Source organism: Anabrus simplex, chromosome 3 (genome assembly GCF_040414725.1).
Source record: "Anabrus simplex isolate iqAnaSimp1 chromosome 3, ASM4041472v1, whole genome shotgun sequence".
In the NCBI taxonomy this organism is placed as follows: domain Eukaryota; kingdom Metazoa; phylum Arthropoda; class Insecta; order Orthoptera; family Tettigoniidae; genus Anabrus; species Anabrus simplex.
Window position 1 is genome coordinate 82,077,724 of NC_090267.1, and position 24,703 is coordinate 82,102,426.

At 38.1% G+C, this 24,703-nt stretch overlaps 1 protein-coding gene across 3 annotated transcripts in view; it reads right to left on the minus strand.

The window, feature by feature from the left end:
* LOC136865996 (PTS-dependent dihydroxyacetone kinase 1, dihydroxyacetone-binding subunit DhaK) overlaps positions 1-24,703 on the minus strand; it is a 380,683-nt gene that overhangs the window by 29,530 nt on the left and 326,450 nt on the right. For all 3 annotated transcript variants that reach the window (XM_067142600.2, XM_067142599.2, XM_067142602.2), the window contains one exon: positions 10,937-11,184. In XM_067142600.2, coding sequence (XP_066998701.2) covers positions 10,937-11,184 — 248 coding nt within the window. The remainder of the gene's footprint in view (positions 1-10,936; positions 11,185-24,703) is intronic.

Genomic DNA, 24,703 nt, shown 5'->3' on the forward strand with positions numbered 1-24,703 from the left:
GAGGCAGAAAGAAAGCACAAGATAGCTAAAACAGATTGGCTGAAAAAGAAGTACTGGGATGTTGAAGGTTTTATGGCTGTGGAAAAGGTAGATACTGCATATAGGAAAATAAAGGAAGCTTTTGGAGAAAGGAATACTGGGTGTATGAATATTAAGAGCTCAGATGGAAATCCACTTCTAGCAAAAGAAGATAAGGCATGAAGATGGCAAGCAAATATTTAACAATTTTATCAAGGGAATGAAGTACATAAGGTTCTCGAACAAGAAGAGGCTGGTGAGGCTGACGAAATGGGAGAACCAATTTTGAGGTTAGAATTAGACAGAGCTTTGAGAGACCTAAATAGGAACAAGGCACCTGGCATTGATAATAAACCCTTAAAATTACTGACTGCCTTAGGATAAACTGGACCGAGCTTGATAACTGCAGTCGCTTAAGTGCAGCCAGTATCCGGCATTCGGGACACAGTAGGTTCGAACCCCACTCTCGGCAGCCCTGAGGATGGTTTTCCGTGGTTTCCTATTTTACACCAAGCAAATGCTGGAGCTGTACCTTAATTAAGGCCACAGATGCTTCCTTCCTATTCCTATCCCATCGTTGCCATAAGACCTATCTGTGTCGGTGCGACGTAAAGCAACTTGCAGGGGAAAAAAAGGGGAAAACTGGCAAGGTGAGGTTATTCCATTTAGTGTGTAAGACATGTGGTACAGAAGAACTGTATCTGATTTAGACAGAATGTTGTTATACCTATTCCCAGGAAAGTAGGTACTGGCAAGTGTGAAAACTACCACACCATTAGTTTACTATCTCATGCCTGAAAAATGTTAACATGTATTATTGACAGAAGAATGGAAAGACAAGTTGAAGTTTAAGTTGGAATAAGATCAGTTAGGTTTCAGAAGAAATGTAGGAACATGCAAAGCAATCCTGACTTTACTTCTTAGAGGACCGAATTAAGGAGGACAGGCCTTGTTGTTAATATAAGTCATCAGTCTGTAGACTGATCCTGTGCTAACATTTCATTTCTACGTAACTTCTACATCCTATATCTGCACTAATCTGCTTGTCATATTCATACCTTGGTCTACCCCTACCATTCTTACTGCCTACATTTCCCTCAAAAACCACCAACTGAACAAGTCCTGGGTGTCTCAAGAAATGTCCTATCATTCTATCCCTTCTTTCCATCAAATTTCACCAAATTGTTCTCCTCTCACCAATTCTGTTCAGCATCTTTTCACTCGTCATTCGTTCTACCCATCTCACCTTCAGCCTTCTTCTATAACACCACATTTCAAAAGTTTCTATTCTCTTTCTTTCTGAGCTAGTTATCGTCCGTGTTTCACTTCCATACAATGCCACGCTCCAGACGAAAGTCTTCAGAAACATCTTTCTAATTCCTATATCAATGTTCGAAGCAAGCAAATTTCTTTCCTTAAGAAAGGCCTTCCTTGCTGGTACTAGTCTGCATTGTATGTTCTCCTTACTTCTGCCATTGTTAGTTATTTTACTACTGAAGTAACCATATTCATCTATTTCCTCTAAGACTCCACGTCCGAATCTAATATTTGGCGTTATCAGCAAACCGCAAGTTGTTAATTTTTCTTCCACCAATTGAGATGCCTCCAAACCAACCATCAAGTGCCTTCCATATGATATACTCACCGTAGATGTTGTAAAGTTGAGGGGATAAGATGCAACCTTGTCTGGTGCCATGGGACACACTTAAGTATTCTGAGATCTCACTATCTACCTTTATAGCTGCAGTGTTGCAGTCATCAGTGATATAAGATGAGGCGGAACACAAAATTCATCTAGCACATGCCACAACTTTTCTCAATCAATGCAATCGAAGGCCTTCTTGTAATCAAGGAAGCAGATGAAGAAAGGGACAGAAAAATCTCAGGCATTTTCTATTATTCGCTTCAGGTTGAGAATCTACTCACGTGATTCTTTACCAGAGACAAAGCTGGCTTGTTCTTTGGTTATCTGAGGTTGTAGGTAAGGTTTTAGGTGCTGATTTAAGACATATAAGAGGATTTTACAGGCATGTGGTATCACTGAAATAGAGGGATAGAGCACTTTCTGACCGAGCCTTTCTTGTGCAGTGGAATGAAAACAGATATTGTACAATCTTTTGGCCATTGTACATTACTTCATATTCTGTTACACAATGAATGAAACATATCTTTTCCATCCTCCCACATCTCTTTAATCATCTCTCCTGTGACATTATCAATACCCGGGTCTTTGTTGTTCTTTAGATATATAATGGCATTCGCAATTTCACTGTACAGAATTGCAGGTTCCATTTCAACGTTCTCTATTACCCTTCCACCTGAGGTGTTGTTATTACCGTCTGAATATAACTTTTCCCAATATTGCTGACTAGTGCGTGCACTTTACTTAGAGTTTTGATGTTGCTCTATAACATCACACACATTCTTTAGAAATTATGACCTGTATATCCTGACATAGAACCTTTGTTCTTGTTGTTGTTAGTCGTTTAGTCGCTTTCGACTTTCTGTGACCCCATAGAGCAAAATGCGCCATTTCTTCCTGTCGTGTACTATTTTCCGAAGTCTTTCTAAATTGAGAGCCGTGGCTTCCTTGAAGCCATCAATCCACCTCATCCGTTGTCGCCCTCTTCTCCTGTTACCATCAGTCTTCCCCATCATTAAGGTCTTTTCCAGTGCATCATGTTTTCCCATAATATGACCGAAGTACTTTAGTTTTTGTCTGAGTATTTGACCTTCCAGTGAACAGCCCGAGTTGATTTCCTGTAATATGGATTTATTAGAACTCTTCGCAGTCCTTGGAACTCTAAGGAGTTTTCTCCAACACCATAGTTCAAATGCGTCTATTCTTTGATGCTCAGCCTTTCTTACAGTCCAGGTCTCGCTTCCATACATTCAAATCAAATCAAAATCTCTTTATTTGCAAATGAGGTGTCTACCTCGGTGGCAAATGGTACACTAAAATACATTATTGTCAAGCACTAAATATTAATTTAACAAGAGACGAAGAAAATTTTCCTAGAATGCAATATTATACAATTTACACGAATAATTTGTTCTATTAAACACACACATCATCCTTAATAAATTTATATTGTTTACAAAATTCTACTTATAATATCTTACAAACATAGTCAACTCATATACAGTATGTGAAATTACTTCTAATAATAATATACAACTGGTATAAGATTAAAATTAACATTGAATTTATTTACATATTTATATTTTACCCATTTTGGAACCTAAGTAGCATAACGACCTGCTGCGTCTTAACCAGAGCCCCTTTTGCCACCACTTTTCAGAGTTCCTGAAGGGCCTTCACAGCTACCGTAGTGGTCCCAGGGCCCTTGAAGTCCCCACTGTACTTCACCCCTACAGGCAGTCCCCTACTTGGGCTGTCCAAACTCCATAGACCAGGGGATGGAATTAATTTAATCACACACATTTTTTATTTACAATATCCTGCACTGGTCAAATGCCCTCTAACATTTCATTTATTTTCTCTGTTGTTGTTTATTCTCTTCTTGAATATCTGTACAGATTTTGGGAAAGGATCAAACACTACCCCTGGTAAACTGTTCCACTCCTTCACGCCCTTCCCAATGAATGAAAATTTACCCCAATCGCTTCTGCTAAAATTCCTTCTAATTTTGTACTTGTGGTCAGTTCTACCAATATAATTATTTTCCAACTGAAGCCTCTCATGGATATCTCTCCATGCTTCTTCTCCTGTATAGGCTCTATATAATCCTATAAGTCTAGTTTTCTCCCTTCTCTTACTTAAAGTTTCCCAACCAAATTCCTTTAACATTTCTGATACACTACTCTTTCTACTGAAATCCCCTGTTACAAACCTTGCTGCTTTCCTCTGCACACCATCTAGTTCTTTTATTAGGTATTCTTGGTGAGGATCCCGAACACTGTTTGCATATTCCAATAATGGACGAACCATACTTAAGTAACTTTTTTTTTAAAATTCTTTGTTGCATCCTTTAAGTAGCCTCATTATGACATGTAACGATCTGTATGCTTTCCCAACAATGTCATCAACATGACCCTTCCAGTGCAAATTACTTTCAAATCTCACACCTAAGTATTTGCACTTGCCATCTTTAGGGATAACTACCTACCTACCTACATTGCTACTGGGAAGACCATAGCCTTCACTATATGAATCTTTGTTCTTAAAGTTACGTCTCTACTCTTGAAAATGTTATCAAGGTTGACCATTGCCTTCCTCCCAAGGAGCCAACGTCTCTTAATTTCATGGCTGCAATCGTCGTCAGTAGTTATTTTGGAGCCTAAGTAGATGAAACTAGGAACAACCTCCATTGTTTCACCATTTATATGCCAGGAGGTGATAGGTTTAGTTGCCATGATCTTTGTTTTCTTGCCAACCGACCGACCGACTGACCTACCTACCTACCTACCTACCTGATCTGCATTTAGGGCAGGCGCCCAGGTGGCAGATTCCCTATCTGTTGTTTTCCTAGCCTTTTCTTAAATGATTGCAAAGAAATTGGAAAATTATTGAACATTTCCCTTGGTAAGTTATTCCAATCCCTAACTCCCCTTCTTATAAATGAATATTTGCCCCAATTTGTCCTCTTGAATTCCAACCTTATCTTCATATTGTGATCTTCCTACTTTTCAAGACACCGCTCAAACTTATTCGTCTACTGATGTGCTCCCACGCCATCTCTCCTCTGTCAGCTCGGAACATACCATTTAAACAAGCAGCTCATCTCCTTACTCCCAAATCTTCCCAGCCCAAACTTTGCAACATTTTTGTAACGCTACTCTGTTGTCGGAAATCACCCAGAACAAATCGAGTTGCTTTTCTTTGGATTTTTTCCAGTTCTTGAATCAAGTAATCCTGGTGAGGGTCCCATACACTGGAACCATATTCTAGTTGAGGTCTTACCAGAGACTTACATGCCCTCTCCTTTACATCCTTACTACAACCCCTAAATACCCCCATAACCATGTGCAGAGATCTGTACCCTTTATTAACAATCATATTTATGTGATTAACCCAATAAAGGTCTTTTCTTATATTAACACCTAGATACTTACAATGATCCCCAAAAGGAACTTTCACCCCATCAACGCAGTAATTAAAACCGAGAGGACTTTTCCTATTTGTGAAACGCACAACCTGACTTTTAAACCCGTTTATCATCATACCATTGTCCACCGTCCATCTCACAACACTATCGAGGTCACCCTGCAGCCGCTCACAATTTTGTAACTTATTTCTTACTCTACAGAATAACGTCATCTGCAAACAGCCTTATCTCCAATTCCACTTCTTTACACATATCATGGATATATATAAGAAAACATAAAGGTCCAATAATACTGCCTTGAGGAATTCCCCTCTTAATTATTACAGGGTCAGATAAAGCTTCACCTACTCTAATTCTCTGAGTTCTATTTTCTAGAAATATAGCCACCCATTCAGTCACTTTTTCTAGTCCAATTGCACTCATTTTTGGCCAGTAGTCTTCCATGATCTACCCTATCAAATGCCTTAGATAGGTCAATCGCAATACAGACCATTTGGCCTCCTGAATCCAGGATATCTGTTATATCTTGCTGAAATCCTACAAGCTGAGCTTCAGTCAAATAACCTTTCCTAAATCCAAACAGCCTTTTGTCAAATCAGTTATTAATTTCGCAAACATGTCTAATATAATCAGAAAGAATGCTTTCCCAAAGCTTACAGACAATGCATGTCAAACTGACTGGCCTGTAATTTTCAGCTTTATGTCTATCACCCTTTCCTTTATACACAGGGGCTACTATAGCAACTCTCCATTCATTTGGTATAGCTCCTTCAACCAAACAATAATCAAATAATTATTTCAGATATGGTACTATATCCCAACCCATTGCCTTTAGTATATCCCCAGAAATCTTATCAATTCCAGCTGCTTTTCTAGTTTTCAACTTTTGTATCTTACTGTAAATATCATTGTTATCATAGGTAAATTTTAATACTTCTTTAGTGTTACTCACATCCCCTATCTGGACATTATCCTTGTAACCAACAATCTTTACATACTGCTGACTGAATACTTCTGCCTTTTGAAGATCCTCGCATACACACTCCCCTTGTTCATTAATGATTCATGGAATGTCCTTCTTTGAACCTGTTTCTGCCTTAAAATACCTATACATACTCTTCCATTTTTCACTAAAATTTGTATGACCACCAATTATGCTTGCCATCATGTTATTCTTAGCTGACTTCTTTGCTAGATTGAATTTGCTAGTAAGTTCCCTCAATTTCTCCTTACTTCCATAACCATTTCTCACTCTATTTCTCTCCAGTCTGCACCTCCTTCTTAGTCTCTTTACTTCTCTGTTATAATATAGTGGATCCTTACCATTCCTTACCACCTTTAAAGGAACAATCCTATTTTCACATTCCTCAACAATTGCTTTAAACCATCCCAGAATATGTTTACATTTTTATTTACCATTTTCCAGCGATCATAGTTACTTTTTAAAAACTCCCTCATGCCTGTTTTGTCAGCTATATGGTACTGCCGAATAGTCTTAATTTTAATACTTTCTTTTCTCTCATATTTATTTTTAACTACGACAAAAACAGCTTCGTGATCACTAATACCATCTATTACTTCAGTTTCTCTATAAAGCTCATCTGGTTTTATCAGCACCACATCCAAAATATTCTTCCCTCTAGTTGGTTCCATCACTTTCTGAATCAGGTGCCCTTCCCATATTAAATTTGTCATTTGTTGGTCATGCTTCCTGTCGTTCACATTACCTTCCCAATTGACATTTGGTATATTGAGATCACTTGCTACTATCACATTCCTTTCCATATCATTTCCAACATAGCTGATTATCTTATCAAATAATTCTGAATCAGCGTCAGTGCTACCCTTTTCTGGTCTGTACACTCCAAGGACATCAAGTTGCCTATCATCTTTAGAGATGAGCCTTACACCCGGAATTTCATGTTTTTCATCCGTAACTTTTTTGTAGCTTACAAATTCTTCTTTCACCAGAATGAATACTCCCCCTCCTACCATTCCTATCCTATCTCTACGATACACACTCCAGTTCCGTGAGAATATCTCTGCATCCATTATATCATTTTTCAGCCATGATTCAACTCCTATTACAATATCTGGTAAGTATATATCTATTAAATTACTTAATTCGATTCCTTTGTTTACAATGCTTCTACAGTTGAGCACTAACATTTTTATGTCATCCCTTCGTGATTTCTAGTTACCTGTTTGCTTAACACCGCTTCCTAGGCCACCCCGTTTCCCTGAATGTACCTGCCTATAACCCTTCTAAACAAGTTTCCTAACTTATATGTTCCACTGCGGTTTAAGTGAAGGCCATCTGGGCGCAGATCCCTGTCTCCTACCCACCTTAGTCCAGCTGTTGCACTTTCTTCTTTCACCTTCATTAGTAGATACTTAAGTTCTTCAAATCCATATATTTAGTGGCTTGGTAAGTATTTAAAATCTCTGTCACAGCTGAACAGGAAGCGTGATAGATTTTTATAAATATATACATAGATTACATTATAATAACTTATTTTCGTATAGCATCATGGAGATGTAGACACATCAGGATGTACAGCCATCTTGATTCTTACAGCGTTATGGTATTTGCAGGTAATACTGTAATTCCACCTTTACAATACTCTTGCTTTTATTCTTTTCAGAATAACATTATTTTAATAAAATAGAATGTTTCATCGCAACTGGGACATTCTTCATAGTGATTCATTGTTGTTTTTAAATATGTTTATTATTGACAAGGTGGACACCATTTGGAATTTCCTGTACCAGAGGTATTCATATCGATTGTATTGACTGTAGACTAGCTGAGTCCATAACATCTCTGAGCGAGCTATTTGGATCAGGTGGCTGTTGCATCATCCTCTCGCTCAGACACGGCACAAGGCATAACTATATACTTGACTGAGGCTTGCACTGTGTAAACATTGTTTGTCTTGTGAGTGTGGTGTACTCTATAATAATTTTCAAGTGATATTCATACCACCATCAGTGACTATTGGTCAACATGCTGAAGCCTTTCCTGCCCTTTCTCATTCCTTGTTCCCTATTAAAGCATGGCCACAACATCACCAAACAACTCAATCCAATGGATAACACTACCAACATGATCTCACCCACCAAGCGATAAGGATCATGCCCTCCAGGGGAGGCAACACCCACACCAACCCCAGGCATCATCACCTTGACCTACACCCCTTCCTAACAGAAATGACTACTAACAGGTTTTCCGCCAAAAGGTTACCATTAGAACGAACTTGAATTAGTTTGCATCCCTCCCAATTCTTCCTTCTAGCATTACTCAACCAATATTGTTAAATACATATTACTGCACGTATCTTTAATGAGATTTGATGCATCAATCACAAGCTTGTGCACTGCACATTCATTGTGGAATTGTATTGCATGTTAGTCTTATGAAGCATTCTCAAAATATTGAAATTCCATTGTCTCAGAATTGGGTAGGAGTTGCACTTAGTAATTTGAACTGGTAAAAATTCTCGTCATGGCCTGCATATACAATGAAAATTGATCAAATCAGTGAGAACATGTTGGAAAAGGTCCTTATAAGATGAGATTGAATCTGCCAATTTGGGCTTATTCAGCTTGATAGTTAGCTATTAACTTTCATCAACAGAACCCAGCAAATAATACAAACCAATAATAATGCCGTTTGGCGTCTGGAGAGTCCTGGTGTAGGTCTTTTGAAGTGACACCATATTGGCGACCTGCATGTCTATGAAGATGGGGCTCTACCTAAGATGAATTCTTAAGGTACTCGTCCACGATGCAACTAAACTTGCATGCCACTTTTGTGTTGTGCAAGAAAAATGGCAGGCACTTTTTACACACAGCACGCAAGTTTGCCTTTTTTCTTGTTGCGCAACACGAAAACTCGTGCGCCCAAGGAAATCTTCACTGGGGTAATCACATAAATGGGATTGTAAATAAAGGGTACCGATCTCTGCACATGGTTATGAGGGTGGTTAGGGGTTGTAGTAAGGATGTAAAGGAGAGTGCATATAAGTCTCTGGTAAGACCCCAACTAGAGTATGGTTCCAGTGTATGGGACCCTCACCAGGATTATCTGATTCAAGAACTGGAAAAAATCCAAAGAAAAGCAGCTCAATTTGTTCTGGGTGATTTCCGACAAAAAAGTAGCGTTACAAAAATGTTGCAATGTTTGGGTTGGGAAGAATTGAGAGAAAGAAGAAGAGCTGCTCGATTAAGTGGTATGTTCCGAGCTGTCAGCGGAGAGATGGCGTGGAATGACATTAGTAGACGAATAGGTTTGAATGGCGTCTATAAAAGTAGGAAAGATCACAATATGAAGATAAAGTTGGAATTCAAGAGGACAAACTGGGGCAAATATTCATTTATAGGAAGGGGAGTTAGGGATTGGAATAACTTACCAAGGGAGATGTTCAATAAATTTCCAATTTCTTTGAAATCATTTCGGAAAAGGCTAGGAAAGCAACAGATAGGGAATCTGCCACCTGGGCGACTGCCCTAAATGCAGATCAGTATTGATTGATTGATTGATGTTGCACCGAGTGTTTACACCATGCTATTTAAGTGGCGCAAGTTTTCTCACATGCAGCTTTCCTAATCAGCTGTTCTAGCGGTTGTGAGTGTTTATAGTAGCAAGCATGTCTTCTGGTGAGGTGTTATTGGCGGCTTGCTTATCGCTGATTTTATTATGGCGACGAAAATAAAGACGAGAAAAAGCGAGACGGAAATGTTGGATGAGGGAACGGATTTTAGGTCGTGAACATTGTGGTGTTGTTAATTACTTGCTACAGGAATTGTACATGGGAGACCAAGTCTTCTGCAAGAATATCCTGCGAAAGTCAGCGGCTGATTTTGAATATCTGCTGAGAAGAGCAGCGCGGTTGATACAAAAGAAAGACACGCTAATGAGAAAATTAATATCACCAACGGATCACCTTGTGTTGACAAGTAAGCCGATTTTTTAAAAATATGGATTTTATACAGTACACATAAGGAATCATTTCTTTTAGCTTATTGTAATTTCCTACATTTTGTTTTGTTACAGGTGACACTTATCAATCATTGATACCGGCATGCTCTATTTCACGTGCAATATCTGAAGTTTGTGATGCTATTTACAGCGTGATGAACGCTCTCTGCCGTTTTTGTTTATTTCTGTAGTCCGTTGCCTCAACCTTCCATAAACATTCTTGTGTTTTAACTAAATATATCAGCTTTCTCGTCATCTCCCTCGTTCATTTCGTGTTCTGAGACATTGTAACTTGTGAATGAACTTATGTAAATTATGCAATTATTACTAAGATGGGTATCTATTTTGAGGCATGTTATATTTCATTTACAATAAAGGATATACATGTACGTACTTATGTTAATTTATTCCCGAGTGTGAACCTTTCAAACATCAGTATAATGTCACAGCAGACTGCTATGTGAGAAAGTTGCGCCACAAAAATGATCTAAACTTTTCACGCCAGTTTCAGACGGCGCAACTTCCTCTCTTCCGCTGTGTACACGATGCCACTTTTGACTTTGCACGCAACTTGGAAGTTGCGCAGAATTCGAGTGGCGTGTGCAACTTTTCGAATTGCAAGACTGTTTACATGAAGCCACTCAACTTTTCTTGCTCAAATCGAAGTTGCATGCCATTTTAGTTGCATCGTGGACGAGCAGCTTTATGCTGAAGACAGCACAAACACCCAGCCCATGAGCCAGGGGAATTAACAATTAAAGTTAAAAAACCCATCCAGCTGGGAATCAAACCCAGAACCCCTTAGTCCAAAAGTGAGCATGCTAACCATTTAGCCATGGAGAACAAATCAGATTAAGTAGACTGTTACCATAGTTCTGTCTCCGGGCCTGGCATTGCTGTAACTCATCACTCCATCTAGCCCACTTTTCCAGACCAGTCCCCAGTTCTCTGCAGTCAGCTGATCCATTTTGTGCAGAGCATTTGAAGCAGTCATGAAGAGCAGGCTGTATATTGCTCCTGATGTTCCACCCATACTTGATTCTGCAATGTGCGCAAGTTCTTGAAACATTACAGCTGGTCGATCCAAGGTCAGTTTGTCCATACTTTTCAATATTCCTGTTAAAAGAAGATATTGCAAAAGACAAATTTATTGTAAAGTAAGTTTTGTTTTGTGGGGACACATGGACAGTGTTATCAACAGCCAGATACTCTGCTGTGGATGTAGTTACCATAAACCATTGTTAAGTATAACTTCAGAGTAAAAGAAGTAAACCTATTTATATCCGATCTAAAGGATATAAATAGTACATGTTTCATTTATCTGTTTCTGTATTTTAAACACTGATAGGGCAAATAATAATTGTCTATTGGGATAAAGTAGTAATCATTATAAACACATTGTTAATATTAATATAACAATAATTTCCAAGCTGAAACTTGGCATTAGTGAAAGTTCCTCTATAAAGGAGTGAGTAAAGTTGGACAGTAAAACTTGTCATTTACATGCTTGTGTCATTTCATTGTTATAAACATATTCCATGGATGATGTTTTCATGAAAACATAACTTCCTATGTGGATCAGCAGTAGAGTATTAGCCTCCAGATACCAAGATCGCAGATTAAAATCCGGATTAGGTAGTCAAAATTTTGAGGGGCAGTATAAAGTCCATTTGACATTCCATGTAGTATGATGGTGGCACATTTGGTGTTTACCTGACAAAATTAATTAAAAACTCAACCAACAGAGATCTAGTTTACTCCACCATCTGGTAGATAAAATTTTTTTTTTTTTTTGCTAGTTGCTTTACGTCACACCGACACAGATAGGTCTTATGGCGACGATGGGACAGGGAGGGGCTGGGAGTGGGAAGGAAGCGGCCGTGGCCTTAATTAAGGTACAGCCCCAGCATTTGCCTGGTGTGAAAATGGGAAACCATGGAAAATCATTTTCAGGGCTGCCGACAGTGGGGTTCGAACCTACTATCTCCCGAATACTGGATACTGGCCGCACTTAAGTGACTGCAGCTATCGAGCTCAGTGGTAGATAAACAAAGAATGACATGTTTCATTCTACAAGAACATCCTCAGATTATATCAGATCACTTTAAATCTATACATATACTTCTATACTAATATTATAAAGAGGAAAAATTTGTTTGTTTGTAACGAATAGGCTCAAAAACTACTGAACCGATTTTAAAAATGACTTCACCTATAGAAAGCTACATTGCCAATGAGTAACATGGGCTATATTTTATTTTCAAAACAATTCGAGGTGGGAGGCACGGGGAGGGGGATATAAAAATAATGGGCTAATATAGGCAAAATATCGAATTTGTCGTATAAGGACGAGAGAAAGCTCAATTTAATCCTCTTGACACAAAGAACAAAACTCAGTAAGCCTTACGGGCCCGAAAACCATGTTTTAAGGCCCTAAAACCAACCGTTACAGAGATATTGGCACCACACTACCTCTGCTCTAGGAATTAAATGAAATAAGTTTCATAATGATAGATCCGTATTGAACTGTGATTACAATAGAGTAAATTAATTAATTATTTGGGTCCACCTTTTCAATACAAAATGTAAATAGTTTAAATTACATAAATAATTAGAGACTAGTTTTGAACTAGTACTAGGTCATCGTCAGCCTAAAGCAAAATTAAAACACAAATATCGAAGAAATTAAACAATGTAAAGACACGTACAGTTTCGTAAAAGTGAGATATTGTGCAGCACTATGTTAAAAAATAACTCTCTGAAAGAGATTCATAATAAGTCCAGTGCATATTAAAAAGATGTTATAGAAAGGAATCCTTGAGTTGCTGGAATATGCTGGCTCCTTTAAGATGCAGGTATCCAACTGAAGAACCACTGAGCCGAAGTTACGTCGTTTATTTATGAATAAAGTCCAGTGCACCGTATAGCATTAAAAAGTCCAGTGTGCACTAAAAAGATGTTAAAAAGAATTCTTGAGTTGCTGGATAAGGAGATTAGAATATGCTGGCTCCTTTAAGATACTGGTATCCAATTGAAGAACCACTGAGTCAAAGTCACGTTGTTTATTTACGATTAAAGACCAGTGCGCCGTGTAGGATTAAAAAGTTGATAGGGATGGAAATTTTTCAGTTGTTTGTCAAAGAATTCAACATATGCTGGCTTCTTAAATTTGCTGCTGTATATTCGAAGAACAACTGAGATGAAGTTACGTCATTTTTTAAGATATTCATAGACATAAAAACACATGGATGCTGGAAAGGCTCTTCAGTTTTTTTTTAACATAGTGCTGCACAATATCTCACATGGTATGTACTTTTACGAAACCGTAAGTGTCTTTACATTGTTTAATTTCTTCGATATTTTGTGTTTTAATTTTGCTTTAGGCTGACGATGACCTAGTACTAGGTCGAAACTAGTCCCTAATCATTTATGTAATTTAAACTATTTACATTTTGTATTGAAAAGGTGGACCCAAATAATTCATTAATTTTCTCTGCTCTAGGAATCGGATAAAGTAATGAACTGCCATAACCATGGCAACGTCAGCTCCAGGATTCTACAGCCGGGAAATTATCTACAATAAATCACAAAAACCTAACATGTTACAGACATGAAAATTGATATTTGGAATCTCCCTTAAAAATAAAAGAACACAAATATTTGTTTTCAGAAAGTACAATTAAATGGTGGGGGGGGGGATGAAAAGAAGCGAGGAAGGAGTTGAATTATTTATATGAGGATACATGTATCTCAAAAAATGAAGTTGTTACAGACTTTAAGATTGGCACTTGGAATCTCCTTTAAAAATGAACACGCTCTTTTTGGAAAATCCACTTAAGGGGGTGGAAAGAGTAAAAAGCGGGTGAATTTGTAAAATGAGTATCTTCTTCTTCTATCGCTTTACCCACACCTATGGGGTTGCGGATGCAAATTGTGTCGCACATGTGGATTTGACCCTGTTTTACAGCTGAATGCCCCTCCTGATGGCAACCATATATGTAGGGATGTAATCTATACTTCTATACTAATATTACAAAGAAGAAAAATTTGTATATTTGTTTGTAGCGGATAGACTCAAAAACTACTGAACCAATTTTAAAAATTACTTCACCTATAGAAAGTTACATTGCCAGTGAGTGACATGGGCTGTATTTTATTTTCAAAACAATTCGAGGAGGGCGACGGGGGGAGATTTAAAAATATTAAAATAATAGGCTAATATAGCCAAAATCGAATTTGTCGTACAAAGACGAAACAAAGCTCCTTTTAAGCCCCTTGACGCAAAGAACAAAACTCGGTAAACCCTTCGGGCCCGAAAACCATGTTTTAAGGCCCTAAAACCAATTGTTATGGAGATATTGGAATCACACTACCCCTGCTCTAGGAATCGGATAAAGAAACGAAAAGCCATAACCATGGCAACGTCAGCTCCAGGATTCTATAGCAGCTAGATTATGCATGTACGTTTGGGCATAGCTGCCAACCAAAATCGATACACATATGACTTTGTATCTGGAAAAAATAAACTGTTGTGTAAGATGCTGATAGCACTCCTTTGGGCGGGGATGAAAAGGGAGTGAAGTATAAAAATAATAGCCCCGGAGATCTCCGTAGTACAGCGACCAGCGGTTGCCGACGGGCCTCCGTTTTTACGTACTGGCTTAGGTTTCAGCATTTTGCGAAGTCTGTTACCTATAGTTTAAAGTATTTTCTATCAAATCATGGAGTAGTAGGATCACTGATGTTATTAATGTCGATATTTTGGTCCACTTTTACGATCATTGTAACCATGAAAACAACCTATATACTGTACATAATTGTCAAGATTGAAAAAATTTCTCAACTTTTATACTCAAATTCATTATATGATGTGCGACATGAGTGATAAGCCCTGAGAATTATAATTCTTGATAATTATAGTAGTTTCTTTTATGCATCACATATTTCCTTGATCATTTGTAATAGTTACGAAATGTCGGATCAAACAAATACATTCAATAATATTTATATTTGCGGTCCTATCTAGCGGAAACCTGCAGCTTTGTGAAGGGAGCAGGTATATTTAGATGGGAATGAAGGAAAAACATGGTAGCAAAAGATCTTAGAGGTCAACGCTTATTACGAACTAATATTTAGAGGCCCCCATGAAGAAAAGAAGAAGATACACTATAATTCCTAACATGACAAATAATTTCTATGTACTTGAGTAAATACACCAGTGATATAAATATCTAATGAAGTCGCTCACACCGATAGTATGAGTAACTAAAGCCAGTTTCTGATAACCCGTACGAAGAACGGGTACTTCTGCTAGTAATACATATATACTGTGGAGCCTCGATTGCCCATTCCTGGAACGTTGAAAATAATATACCGGTAGCTTAAATGGCATCAAATAAAAATTCCTATATACAGCTCAGGTCATATGATTTTTAAAATTAAAAATGTGTTTTTTTAAATTCTGCTTTCCATCAGAAAAAATACAAAGAAGAATGCAGGTCCAGATGTCATAGAGAGAACTACTAGATTGAAATGGCAATGGTTGGGACATATGGCTAGACATAATCCCAACAGATATGCCCCTAGGACTGTTCACTGGAGATGGTGGTATCACGTGACTCAAGATAGAAGGGACTGGAAAATAACAGAAGAGGCCTACATTCAGCAGTGGGTAGAAGAAGAACAGAGTAAACTGGAGAATAAAACTTGCAATATTGAACTTCACACTGCTACATGTGGAACTAATTATTTCTATACTTGTTTGTTCCTTTTCCTTTATTCACAGATCTTGAGAAATCTGCTCCATACAATCATATTCTTAAAGATAGGCTGCTATAACAAGTGTCAATACTATAATAATTTTGTGTGGCTATTTCTAGCCGAGTGCAGCCCTTGTAAGGCAGACCCTCCGATGAGGGTAGGCGGCATCTGCCATGTGTAGGTAACTGCATGTTATTGTGGTGGAGGATAGTGTTATGTGTGGTGTGTTAGTTGCAGGGATGTTGGGGACAGCACAAACACCCAGCCCCCGGACCACTGGAATTAACCAATGAAGGTTAAAATCCACGGCCCGGCTGGGAATCGAACCCGGGACCCTCTGAGTCAAAGGCCAGTATGCTGACCATTCAGCCAATGAGTCGGACGAGTGTCAGTACTTAAGGGTGTTCTATAAGGAGCACAAGATTAATTCTTTCTTCTAACTCGTTATCCTCATAGCTGAGAAATTATGATCCTAAGACTTATTTACATCTCTGACTATGTAACTTTGAAGTTTTTCAGTATGTCAAAAACATTAATTATAACACATATACTACCGCTCATTAATTTCAATACACCCAATAACAGACATCTAGTTCTCTGTAGATAAGGTCTAATACCGTGGGTATGGTTGAGGAAGCAAAGGAATAGTACAACAGTTGTACACGTCATGATTTTTGTTTGTGGTCATCGAAATACAATAGTATCCAACAAACAATGTTGTGTACATAAACGGTATGTACCTGTCGGATATGTTTGTTTACCTATTTGCCGATGGACGCCACATTTGGTGCACCTGTGTTGTTCCTTGTAGTGATGTGATATCTGCAGCGAGCGGCAAGCATTGCTACTATACAAAACATGTGGTTCCTGCATGTCAGTTCCTTTATGACAGTTGAAGTGTGCACATCACTAGCACGGCTCCACGAGTGGAGATATACATAGAAAAATGTGCTGCAATTGTAGCACTTAGCCAAGCAGGTTTATCTGTTTGCCAAAGTGCGAAACAGTGTAGTGTGTCTATAGAGGGAGTGCAATATACCCTTCACCTCCAGAAGACAACAGTAGCAATAAGGACATACCACGACCAGGACGACCTCGTAAAACAACTAAAAGTAATCATAAATATATCAGAATCACCAGTAAGAGAAATAGATTCAAAACAGCGCCCCAAATTCGTGCAGAATTGGTAGAAATGAACATCAAATTATTATAATTAATGAACCACCTTTCCAATACACAAAATCCTTATATTTAGGATGAAACCATTTAATCACAAATTGGACATGTTTCACTCAACTTTGTGAGCATCATCAGCAATAGTTAACATAAATCGTTGGTGGGTCAGGGCCCTGATCCTGGTGTATATCACAAAAGAATGTCTAATATACATTGATAAAAATATATAAATTTAACACTTTAAAAATAATCAATAAGATTATTTATGTCTATTAAAACAAATTTTTTTTTTTTTTAATCATTCAGATTGTTTAAAATGTAAAACGGAATGGATGGCTTAAATGTTAAAAATAGTATATGGTAATTAGATGTTCTTAAAAATCGTTGTCCAACATATCTACGCTCGATTATATTAAGACTGTTTATGATAAAATCAGTTTTTCATATCAGGGTGAGTTCTTATTATAGACTATGTTGCTGTTTTTTAAGAATAAACATGATGAGAAACGCTAAAATCGCACATGATGGTTGAAAAACGAGTTCACTGGTGATAAAATGTCGTCTAGATCGGCGTAATTTAGCCTTTATGGGACTCCTTGCGTTGTAATTTCTGCCATTATTTTATGCAGTAATATGTTGAAATTGTTCTTCTAACGGAAAAATGCTGATCTATTATATCACTGGTGATAAAATGTCGTCTAGATCGGCGTAATTTAGCCTTTATAGGACTCCTTGCGTTGTAATTTCTGCCATTATTTTATGCAGTAATATGTTGAAATTGTTCTTCTAACGGAAAAATGCTGATCTATTATATGAAATTGATCGAATGTATCCTGAAAAAGAAAAAGGGGGGAAATATGAGTGTCGTCTATTGGAAAATTTAAAGAGTGTAGCACTTTAAGGAGATGATAACGGAAAGCACTTACCCGTGTGTGAACTGGTCCCTTGGTTATTTACTTAGGTTTGACGGTAACTGGCTTTTTTTTTTTTTGATACGGGGGGCCCCCGTAGCCCGCTCGCCCACCGTGACCATCGACTCAATCTACATGGCCTCCGACATGCTATTAATTTCTAAGTAGAAAAGAGATAGCTGGGTAGAGTGGGAAGTGATACAAGGAGTATCTGCCTGTTTCCATGTCAGGCACGTTACCAGGCGAGATTGTGTTAGGTATATGGTGTTAAGGTATGGTATTGAAGGGTCAGGGAAAAACTACATAGGCAGAAAGAAGAAAGAGCCTACATGTAAAACCTGACTTCTTTTGATAACACATGCAAGGATGTGGGCTGGAGATAGACCAGAGGTTGTGTTAGTTTGGATTATGTGTCGTGCAAACATAACCATTTCCTTGCCATTTTCTGTTATTGAGGGGATCAGTCCTTCTTGTCACTGCCTGGTGCAGCTCGGGTCTGGTAGCGTCTGGGCTCTGGGCCACAGGTTCGTCCCATTGCCCAGCAGCCAGCAGTCCCTGGTGCCAAGTCTCCTTTTGGAGAGGGGGGAATTAAAGCCAAGCCTTACGTAATGCAAGGGGCTATCTTCTTCCGCCTGTCGATGTCCCTCTATGCGGTGTTATTGGAACACACTTGCCTCTGCAACAATTTGTAATACATACATTTAAAATTTAAAACTTTAGAGTGCGGGCCGCTCTCTTCCGCTCTCGTGTCCTGTGAAACAAGTACATCGTAAATTAAATGATATTATCAGGGGTGGGTTATCTGTCCACTCCCTTGTCGCTGGCAGGGGGCGGGGGTGGATTGGGTCGTCCCTTATTAAGGCTGAGTTGCCTTCGTCTTGATGTATTTCTTATCTCAATCCTCCCTCGCTTGATTACCGGTGGTGGCTAGGTCTGTAACATAACATAACAAAAACATAACATAGCATAATAATATTAGTATAGCTTAATCTAGGATATAGGTGATCAGGTATGTACATATGTACAGGTGTTGCAGTGTGGTGTGTGGGCGTAATGTTAAGTGGAGCGGTGTAGTGGGTAGGTGTCAGCTTAGGAGCGAGGGCGGCTTTGGCCCCCCGGCCTCCCAACCCTGTGGCTGAACAGAATGTATTTCGGCGTGGGGTATTTTGTGTATAGGTCGACGTCATAGCGTCCGATTCCACTGACAAGTGGGTTGACCTTACTACCCCATGACTTCTTGTACATTCGGAGTGTTTGCTTTCGAATGTGTTGCCTTATCGAGCTGACTTTCGCAATAGAGAGTAGTTGGCGTATTGGCGTATTGGTTTAATGTCACTAAACCATTAAATAAGCATAATATTAACATCGCATACCGAACCTATAACACCAATCGTAATATCTTTTTCAATTCTAATTCCGTCAATACAATTTATGACATATACTCAAACTCGGGAATATATAGACTCAAATGCACACAGTGCAATTTTTCTTATATAGGGCAAACTGGCCGCAGTTTTCGAATAAGATATTTGGAACATTATAATGCCCTGAAACACAGAAAACATTCCGCTATGAGTATTCATATGAGAGACACAGGGCATAATTTCAATACTATCGATCAGGATAAGCAAATACTCAAATACGTAAATAAAAGCAGTCTAATGACTGGGTATGAAAATGTTTACATTTCCTTGGACCAATACTTCAATAGGGATAGTAATTTAAATGAAGTATCGGATATTAACAGTCCCATAATTGAACAAATCCCCAAATTAATTGCTAAATTCGGAATTAATGCTAATAATTTCCTGAAGATTTTCCATTATAAACATGCTTTTAATCCTCCCGTAGCATCAGCAACAACAGTAGCCACTCCCACAACGCTTCCTACCATTGCATCCTCCCCATTGGCCGACATCTCGCACAATGCCCCGCCTCCCTTCCCCTCACCGCTACCTTCCCCGTCTCCGCGACCGCATTCGTACAATACACGCAGCAGTAAGCCAGTTACCGTCAAACCTAAGTAAATAACCAAGGGACCAGTTCACACACGGGTAAGTGCTTTCCGTTATCATCTCCTTAAAGTGCTACACTCTTTAAATTTTCCAATAGACGACACTCATATTTCCCCCCTTTTTCTTTTTCAGGATACATTCGATCAATTTCATATAAGAGATCAGCATTTTTCTGTTAGAAGAACAATTTCAACATATTACTGCATAAAATAATGGCAGAAATTACAACGCAAGGAGTCCTATAAAGGCTAAATTACGCCGATCTAGACGACATTTTATCACCAGTGATATAATAGATCAGCATTTTTCCGTTAGAAGAACAATTTCAACATATTACTGCATAAAATAATGGCAGAAATTACAACGCAAGGAGTCCCATAAAGGCTAAATTACGCCGATCTAGACGACATTTTATCACCAGTGAACTCGTTTTTCAACCATCATGTGCGATTTTAGCGTTTCTCATCATGTTTATTCTTAAAAAACAGCAACATAGTCTATAATAAGAACTCACCCTGATATGAAAAACTGATTTTATCATAAACAGTCTTAATATAATCGAGCGTAGATATGTTGGACAACGATTTTTAAGAACATCTAATTACCATATACTATTTTTAACATTTAAGCCATCCATTCCGTTTTACATTTTAAACAATCTGAATGATTAAAAAAAAAAAAAATTTGTTTTAATAGACATACATAATCTTATTGATTATTTTTAAAGTGTTAAATTTATATATTTTTATCAATGTATATTAGACATTCTTTTGTGATATACACCAGGATCAGGGCCCTGACCCACCAACGATTTATGTTAACTATTGCTGATGATGCTCACAAAGTTGAGTGAAACATGTCTAATTTGTGATTAAATGGTTTCATCCTAAATATAAGGATTTTGTGTATTGGAAAGGTGGTTCATTAATTATAATAATTTGATACTCTGAACTCCAATACGGTTGGAAAATGAGATTTATAACTTGTAAGAAATGAACATGACAACAATATCTGTTGCAACAGTAAAAAAGGAGACTGACTGAAGCCGGCTTGAAAGGATGGTGTCACACCAAGAAAATCCCTTCTAAGGCCTGTAAATAAACAGAAGAGACTTCAATGGACTAGAAAACATCGTAATTGGACATCAGAAGAGTGGACGAAGGTGTTATTCACCTATGAATCAAAGTTCGAGATTTTTGGAACCAGAAGAAGAATATTTGTTCGCCAATTTGTAGGGGGAAGGGTAGCCCAGCAGTGTGTTCTACCTACAGTTAAACACGGCGTAGGTTCTGTTACGGTTAGGGGATGTTTTGCCAGAGATAGTGTTGGCGACATTGTGAAGATAGAAGGATGTATGGATCAGAAGCAGTACCACTGCATACTTCAGTATCATGCAATACCAAGTGGATTGCTTTAATAGGGAAAGGGTTCACCTTACAACAGGATAATGACCCAAAACATCGGTTGGCATACTGTACAAACTACATTGCATCAAAGGAAAAACAGAAAGTACTGAAAGATATGGTATGGCATCCCAAAGCCCCAATTGTAATCGGAAATGGTCTGGGATGAAGTGGACAGACATAACAGGGAAGTTAATACATCCAGCAAGGAACATCTCTGGAATATTGTTAAGGATGGGTGGCATCATATAGATTCACGATAACTGCAAAAACTGATTGACTGCATGCTTCGAGTTTGTGAGGCAGTCATTAAATCCAAAGGAGGATACTTTGATGAAAGAAAAATATAATGATTGTGATTGTAATATGTATGTGTAAGTTAATATAATTATCTTTTGTGAGTAATAATGTTTGATTTGTGTTGTAACTCTGAAATACCAGGGTGTATTGAAATTAATGAGCGGTAGAGTATAACACTATAACATACCTGTAAAAAAATACTAATAAACAAAGAATGACACATTTCGTTCTATAAGAACATCCTTAGATTATATCCATTACTTTAAATCATGCATAGATACAGTGGAACCTCGATTATATATTCCCAGAAACAAAAGTTTCCCACATTATTAGTTCAAATTACGTGGTCCCGCAGTCATCCTAATTAAATCATGTTTTAAAAATCCTGCATTACCCATTCCTCGAAGAAATTATTTCCATCATCAGCTGCCCAGAAATTTCAGTCCCGTAAATGCTAAATCTTCGATCAAGCATTTTTCAAGAAACAGTATCTCATGAAAGGACAGCCACAACATAGCTATGGATTTTGGTATTAATGTTCTGTCATTGCAGTAATTAGAACAAGTACAGTACTGGAAAAGCGATCGGTGGTGAACTTCCATAAGGGACCATCTTATCATCGCATTCAGCAGGTATTATTTAGGGAAACCTCAGAAATCACAAAGCAGAGAGTGGCCGCAACAACTGGAAGGAGACAGATCACATTTCAACAGCTATAAACAAATTTTTCAAATGTTCATACTTGTAAAATATCTACATTATGTCGAAGGTTAAATATTTTTGAATTTTCTTTATTGTATTGTCGAACAGGTTTTCGGCACTTCTCTCAGGGCACTATATAGTCACTGGGCTTTCAGATAGGAATCGAAATTGCTCCTTCGATATGATCGGATGATCAGATATGATTATGTTCTCGAGACCAGAATAGATGTTGCATATTACATGTATAAAACCATGGGAGGTCCTGGGATTGCCTACTACTGTTTTGGTCCTCATATAAGACAGGGATTTTTACATTTACATTTTTATGTTAAAATGTCCTTATTGTTTTCTATGCACACCATAACATTTAAAAAGTTTGTATCATTTCCTACTCCTACTGGCTTGTGCACTGTGTCAACGTGCTTTCAAGCTGAACTCAAAGTCACGAATAAGCCAAAATTTCAGGAGTTTAATAATTTTTTCTCCTTCCAACATGCTTGTGATTAGTGACAGGCAGAACTGAATACAATGCACTCAAGTACTTTTGAGAATCGATGCTTACATTCAAAATTCTTGAATTCAAATAACTTTTAAAAGTCAATGTAAGCTAAAGAGGCTTAATTTATGCTGTACAAGACTTCCAGGAACTTACCATAAACAGTACCAGCATACCGGTGACCAAATTACAATGGAAGATTAAAAAAATAAGGATTTTCCTGATCATGTTGGGTGCTTTTGTATCAGATGTGCTTTATTTTATTAGATTAGGGAATTGAAAACTACTTGTGGTCGATTGTTGTTTGGCGTGGGGTTATTATTTAGATATTTTTCGATGGGCTCGGTTGATCAAAGTTGCTGATCTGGAAGAAGTTTTCACAGGAAACTGACAAAGTTTCCCCAGTGAAATAACGTAAACTATCAAGATTTTTAACACATGTAATTAACAGGGCTAGGATTTTGATGACATGTTATCTTTTAATTGGTTCACAACAGACATTGCTAACTTGTACAGAAATCCTGATTATACTTTTTGAGTTATATTCTCACATGTTTGAAGATTTTGAAGTATTTATGCAAGTGGTATTAACTTGTGAAAATCCTTACAACAAATGTTCCACCTATACTATACCACAAATTGTCTTTATTGATAAAACTGCATTACAATATATTACTGATACATGTGTTGTTCCATTTTGGGGAAATCTTCTTCTTCTCCTTCTCCTTATTCTTCTTCTTAATCTGTTTACCCTCCAGGGTCGGTTTTTCCCTCGGACTCAGCGAGGAATCCCACCTCTACCGCCTCAAGGGCAGTGTCCTGAGTTTCATACTTTGGGTTGGGGGATACAACTGGGAAGAATGACCAGTACCTCACCCAGGCGGCCTCACCTGCTATGCAGAACAGGGACCTTGTGGAGGGATGGGAAGATTGGACGGGATAGACAAGGAAGAGGGAAGGAAGAGGCCGTGGCCTTAAGTGAGGTAACATCCTGGCATTTGCCTGGAGAAGAAGTGGGAAACCATGGAAAACCACTTCCAGGATGGCTGAGGTGGGAATCGAACCCACCTCTACTCAGTTGACCTCCCGAGGCTGAGTGGACCCAGTTCCAGCCCTCATACCACTTTTCAAATTTCATGGCAGAGCCGGGAATCGAACCCGGACCTCCAGGGTTGGCAGCTAATTACGCTAACCACTACACCACAGAGGCAGACTCTTGAGAAATCACCAGTTAAATTGAAAACAAGAAATAAAGTGGTTCAACCTATTAAATACAAGGAAAATAAGAAATGTAACATTACATTCTTATTTGATTAAAAGTGGTACCAGTTTCGACCACTATTCTGGGTCATCATCAGCTGATTAAATAAAAATATAAAACAATGCATAGGAAAACAATAAGTAAAGGATAAGTCTTTCACTAAAAGCAGTTCAAGAAGCACTAAACACTATAGGGATTAGCACTGCGTGATGTAAGATCCTAAAATCCAAAAGAAGTCTAAGATCAATCTTTTCAATGAAGCAAGGTGCAAGTTCTTGAAGAGCAGCATAACATACATAATGTCAGGCACTGTGCTTCAAAGTGTTTACGAGAATTGGTGAATAGTTCAGTGAACAAGCCTGCAAATACTGCTAGGCGTGAAGTTATAATACAATTTAATAAATTTGAAGTCCTAAAATTATATAGAAGTCAAAGATAAGTCTCTTAAATGAAGTAAGATGCAAGTTCTTGAAGAGCAGCACAACATACATAATGTCCGGCACTGTGCTTCTAAATGCTAAAGAAATTTGGTGCATAGTTCAATGATCAAGCCTCCTCCTTTATTACCTTATCCTATCTTTTCTTTTCAACTTTCCTCTCGAAAAAAGAAA